General features: G+C 57.0%; 1 protein-coding gene across 1 annotated transcript; it reads left to right on the forward strand.

The window, feature by feature from the left end:
- Nucleotides 1–563: 563 nt before the first annotated feature.
- Nucleotides 564–2,400, forward strand: XKR8 (XK related 8; the record flags this gene model as incomplete). Its single annotated transcript, XM_079545949.1, has 3 exons — nt 564–856; nt 993–1,186; nt 1,631–2,400. 3 exons carry the CDS (start codon nt 564–566, stop codon nt 2,398–2,400), a joined length of 1,257 nt encoding a protein of 418 aa, XP_079402075.1.
- Between the last annotated feature and the right edge of the window lie 3,696 nt (nt 2,401–6,096).

A 6,096-nucleotide genomic window follows, 5' to 3' on the forward strand; every position in this document is an offset into this window, starting at 1 on the left:
CAAACTGCAAAGAAGCCCTCCGTGCCTCGCCAGCCTTCTGTCTGCTCATGCGAAAACCACACGTGAACCAAAGAAAAGTGACACTGTAGGGCCCTGGGGACAAGTGGATGAGACAGTGCAGAAATCCTTGTGCTGTCTGTAAGCAGTTGTTTGGAGGCAGCTCCAGAGAAGCAGTAGTGGAACAGTGTTGTGTCAGAGGGGAAGCACGGCCAGGGGAGGCGCAGCCTTGTGCAGAGCTGCAGCTTTGCAGGGGTTGGTGGCATTTGCCCCTGGCGCAGCTCGGGGGGGATCACAGGAGCAGCGCCTGCGCTCTTCGGCTGTGCTCGGGGTAGGCACTGCTTGCAGGGGAAAGGGTGCCGGGGTCTGGAAATGAGCCACTGCGTATGGAATGATCTAAAAATCATGGAGAAAAAGAACAAAAAAAACCGCTGGGAAGCACCGCCGGCTCTGCCGCGGATGGGCTTTTTTCTTTCAATGGGGAACCGGGAACCCAAAGGCGGGGCGGGGAGCGGAGCTGCGGGGCGGGGCGGCTCTCGAGGCCGGGCGGGGCGGCGCGCCCCGGGATGGCGGTGCGGGGCCCGGCGCGTTTCGGGCCTTGGCAGTGGCTGCTGGCGGCGGGGGGCGCGGCGGCGGCGGTGTGGGACGCGGGAGCGGACGTGTGGGTGGCGGTGGGATACGCGCGCGCGGGGCGGCCGGGCTGCGCGGCGCTGGGTTTGGGGCTGTGGGCCGCGGGCTGCGCCGCCCGGCAGGCCTGCAGCTGGCTGTGGTTCCGCTCCGATCCGCCGGCGCTGCGCCCCGAGCCGTCCCGCCGCCTCCTCGCCGCTCTGCACCTCCTGCAGCTCGGCTTCTTGTACAGGTACGGCTCTCCCGAAGCGCGGCGTTCCTCCCTCGGGCTGCGGCCCCGCTCTTCCGCCGCGGCCCCGGCTGCGGCGGAGCGGAGCCGCGGTCCCGGAGCGCTGCGTTCGCCGCTGATCGCGCCGTGCTCCGGCCAGGTGCGTCCGAGCGCTGCGGCTGGGCTGGAGGCTGTGCCGGACGGAGGCGACGGAGGAGGAGAGGAATCACATGGCGTTCCTGACCCACGACATCAGCATGTTGCGTCTCTTCGAGACCTTCCTGGAGAACGCCCCGCAGCTCGCGCTGCTCCTCTACAGCGTCCTGCGCAGCAACAAGGCTGAGCCTTCCCAGGGTGCGGGGCCGGGATGGGGGGTCGGGTTGGGAGGTCGGGGCTCTGCTGCTCTGCTCTGCTGCTCTGCTCTGCTGCTCTGCTCTGCTGCTGCTGCGCTCCCACCGCCGTCCCTTTGGCGCTGTGCTATCCCAGCCCCGTGGGCCCCTACGCGCTATGCTGGGCCTGCAGGGAACTGAAGCGGTGGGGGGGACGGACGGACGGACGGACGGACGGACGTTCTGTCCTTGGGCAAAGTGTGGGCTCCCCTGAGAGCAGCACCAGCTGCTGCTTGGGAAAGGCAGGAAGTGGGAAGTGAGGGAAGGAGAAATGGAGGTGCTGATGCTCAGAGCCCCCGAAGCCGCTGCTTTGCTGATGGGGGGCTCCTTTCAGAGGTGTTGGGGGCTGTTTGGAGCAGGACCAGCCCCAGCTTGGTCTGCATTCTCCATGGCTGCTGCTCTGTTGCAGGAATGGGAATCTGCACGGCGTTCCTGTGTGTGACCTGGTCCCTGCTGGACTACCACCAGTCCCTGCGCTCCTTCCTGCAGGACAAGTACGAGATGGGCTGGGGCTCCTCTGTCATCTACTTCCTATGGAACCTCTTCCTCCTCTGCCCCCGCATCCTGGCGCTCGCCCTCTTTGCCCTGCTGTGGCCCTACGGTGTGGCTGTGCACTTCCCACTGGTGTGGCTGGCGATGTTTCTCTGGGTCAGCCTGCAGGGCACCGATTTCATGGAATCTCCGGGCCCCGAGCAGCTCTACCGCGCCATGGTGGCCGTCATCCTCTACTTCAGCTGGTTCAACGTGGCCCCAGGGAGGACCCTGCACCGCAGCGTCATCTATCACAGCTTCATCCTGGTGGACAGCACGCTGCTGACCCTGGCCTGGCTCTGGGGCCATCCTCCTGAGGAGCAGCACCCATTGCTCATCCCGGCGCTGTGGGCTGCGCTGCCCTGCTACCTCCTGGGGCTGCTGCTGCGCGTCACCTACTACGGGTGGCTGCACCCCAATGTGCAAGCACAGCTACGGAGCAGAGGTGACGAGGTGGATGCTAATGGAAGGGCTGATGGAAGGGCTGATGGGGCCGTGGAGTTCCGCAGCATTTCAGAGCCTTGTGAGCTCCGCAGTGTTTCAGAGCCGGTCCTGGTGAACTCCCGGCTGCGGTGCCTCGCACGGAGCCACTTCCCGCTGTCTGTGCTGGCAGAGCCGCACCTGCTGAATGGGACAGCTGCTGTCTGAGTCCTGCACTCCTTGAGATGGAATTGTGCCTTATCCAAGTGGTTTGAGTTGTTGGGGAGGTTCTGTTTGGTTCTTTCTATTGTGTACGCCAAGCTGCAGTTTTGGCAGTTCATTGCCACAGCAGGGATGCGGGCAGGAAGGCTCAGAGCTTGGTGCTAGGCCTGCATGGCGCTGTGGCAGTGTTGATTCTTGTTATTTATTATTCACCTTTTCCAAAAAAAAGAAAAAAGGAAAAAAAAAAATAACACCTGGTTGTCCATGCATCTTCTGGTGCCCGCTGCCAAGGTCATTCCTCCTTGGTCACTCCAAGGTCGCTCCCTGTTTGGCAGTGGCTGTCAGATGTCTGTTTGCAGTTCTGTTGTTTGACTTTAAGGCTGAAGGCTGCACAGTGCTGAGATGTGGCCCAGAGAGGGGCAGGGAGGGGTGCGACAGTGGGGGTCCTGGCATGGCGGCAGCACTGAGCTGAGCGCCATCAGCAGCCCAGGCTCTGCAGGGGACTCCCTCATTGGGGTCCCTCATTGCTGTGAGCAGGGCCTGAGCCCATAATGCTGCACCTCAGCTGCTCTGGGGCTGAAGGGGCAGCAGCTGTGGCATGGGCACCCCGTGCTGGCACTGCAGCTCCTGCCACATTTTGCTGCAGCACCACCCACTGCCACAGAACGGCGGGGGTTGGAGGACTGCCCAGACTGCACATCTCCAGAGTCACCAGCACAGGGTGAGCGCAGTGCAAAGGGACAGCAGCACTGCAGCACGCAGCTGTGCTGGAAGGAGGGATGCGTGCAAAAGGGAAGAAAAAAAGGAAATATGAAAAGGTGCTGTGTGCCTCAGTACCCAAAAAGCGCCTTGTCCCCGGCCACCACAGCAGGCTCAGAGCCCAGGCAATGACAGCGCAGAGAGCGCTGCCCCGAGCCAGCACAGCCACAGTGGAGGCTGGGGAGGGACCACAGGGCTGGTGGACAACAGGCAGAAACGGTGACTATAGAAAATAAAAGACTTTATTTTTTTTTCCAGTTCATAGGACAGTTCCCATTACACAGAACGCACACAGAAGCGGCTGCACCGCAGGCAGCCCTGGGCTTCCCATGTGAGCACAGAAGGGGCTCTGTGAGCTTCCCCAGGACGAGGGCAGCCCCAGGGTCTGTGCAGTCAGTGGTGTGGGATCCTGGTGGGCAGCCAGAAGGAGGCCGCTTCCATTTGGCATTTGTCAGCAGTTCAGCTTACAGCCGGGTTGGGAACAGCAAAGGGACACGAAGCAAATCAGTGGTCGGGTAAAGGCGCTGCCTCTGCTGTGCGAGACAGGAAAACGCTTAAGAGCAGCCAGCAGAGGAAAATAATAAAATCGCCGGGTCAGCCTTTATTAAACAAACACAGAAATGTACCACCGACCTCCTGCTATAAAAGTACTTTACATACATTCAAGGAGACATCGTATAAATATCAGTATGAAATGCCACTGGCTGCAATAGGTCCGTGCTCAGCTACAATTCTGTTGCTGTCCTAAAATTCCCTTAAAACATTTTAAAGTAAACAACCAAAGCAGGGCCTGCTGGCTGCAGTGTGCTGTGTGCCAAGAGAACGGCCTGCCAGCCCTGGACCCCCACCCTGGGCTGCAGGGGGCAGTGGCCACATGCTGTGCTGGGAGTAAAGCACAGGAGTGTGCCTGACAGTCAGCAGTCCTGCCAAGGATGGGAGGTGTCAAGGTCAGGCAGGGTAAGGCCCTGGGCAGCTGATGGGGGAGTGGCAACCAGCCCACAGCAGGGGCTGGGGGCTCTGAGGTGCCTTCGGCCCCAACCATTCTATGGCTCCAGCAGCAAACCATTGCCCTGCACCATCTCCCCCCTCCAGCTCTGCACTCCCAAGGCAGAGGCTTCCTGTGGAAGCAGCCCTGGAATGTCCGCCTGTGATCAAAGCACTTGGTTGGCATCTGGCGCTGAGCTGGCGGATAAGCAGATGGCCCTGAGGCCATCTCGGAGAAAGGCAAACTCCTCTGATTTGTATTTATCTTTACAGCCAAAACCAGGGCTGAAACAGAGAACAGGATCCAAGCCACGTACCTTCAGCAGCCCCAGCAGCGGTGAGCAGAGCACAGGGACACACTTCACAGCAGTCCCTTACAGGACAAATCCACACATGTGCTGAGCCACGCCAGCACCCCCCAGCACTGATGGAAATGATTCCTCAGTCATTAATGCCATGATAGGAGTGCAGCAAACATCACCTGCTCTTGTGGGCACAACCTGAGCAGTCCGCATCCTTCCTAAGTCACACTCTGCACCTTTGAGACCAGTCCCCACGGGACACAGCTGGGTGATGCTGGGCTGGAAACAGTCTGGAAGGGTTTGGGTGCAGCTGCAGCATTTGGCTCAGCAGCAAAGCAGACATCCATCCTCTGAAATCTCAGGCATCTGCTGGTTTGGTGCCATCAGGGGGCACAGGTGGGGGGCAGACCCCACTGCATGCAGCCTGACTTGGCACAAAAGCAGCCCCCAGCCTCCAGTTGCCCCTTCTGGTCAGCAGTACTGCAGCTCACTGACTCCAGACTTATTTTCTGAGATGGTAGCAAAAGAATAAAATAAAATAAATCAGTGTATCCATCACTTCCAAGGCCAGTGTGCTCCAGGCTGGCAAGTCACAGTGTGTTACAGAATTCAGTACCTCCTGCCAAGGACTTTATTTTGGTGCTCACTATGTAGCTAAGCTAATGCAAAGGATACAAGAAAACTGAATCTGATTCTACCAAAGGAAACACATTCTCACAAATGGAGTCAGAAAAGCAGAGGCAGAGATCAGTTACCATATTCTTCTTTGTAACATCCGTGAGAATTTAGTTCTCTCTCAAATTACTCCCAGTCCAAATGAGGACTCTGTTCAGATCTCACCACTCTCTTCAATAGTGTTGCACTCTGTAAGGTTTGTGGGCAGTTTCATTTTCCCATCCAGGAAAAACCTGCGGGACCTATGGGACACGGACAGCTGGAATCCAATGATGCTCTGCTCATTAACAGGGCTCAGCCATGTGCATCCTACACACACACTGCCTAGAAGCCAATGGGAGAAACCAACAGCAACACCTCCCTCTACTAGGAACCACTTATCCCAGAATGGGAAAAATCCTATGTTATAGAAATAATGTAAGGATATCATAATAAATTAACTGCTTTTGAACACCCAGAGAAGGAGAGAGGACACATTTTCACAGCAGCAGAGGTATTTTTGACATTTTCATTAATATTTCCCATGGAAAAAAAAAACAAACAAAAAACAACCAATATCTCTTTTTGGCTTTGCAAAACAAGAGAGGTTCAGCTCTGCCATCAGTTTTTTTCTATAAAAATAAGGTTTTATGTTTACTTGGGTTTCTATAACTAAGCAGAATAGAAAAGCAGAAGTATCAGTAAGAGCCTTCTCAGCTGTGTTACCCCCTCCCTCTGGAGACTACCTGCCAGAAGAATTCAGCTGGATTCCATGAGTCTCTTCACCAGTCAAGCTCTAGCTCTGCTGAGTCTAGTGCTTCTCATAGGACACCTCTGGACTTGGCCAGGTCTGTGCTCCTGAGGAAATGATCTGAAGTCTACTGTACAATTTGCATTAGGTATGTTTTCTTCATCAAGCTGAAAATGTCCCCAGTTGTTTATGAGATCTTTGCCTCCCCAGTGATGGAGAGATTGCAGGAGCCACAGCCACACCTTTGCTCTG

This window comes from Tetrao urogallus, assembly GCF_951394365.1.
Source record: "Tetrao urogallus genome assembly, chromosome: 23".
Taxonomy (NCBI): domain Eukaryota; kingdom Metazoa; phylum Chordata; class Aves; order Galliformes; family Phasianidae; genus Tetrao; species Tetrao urogallus.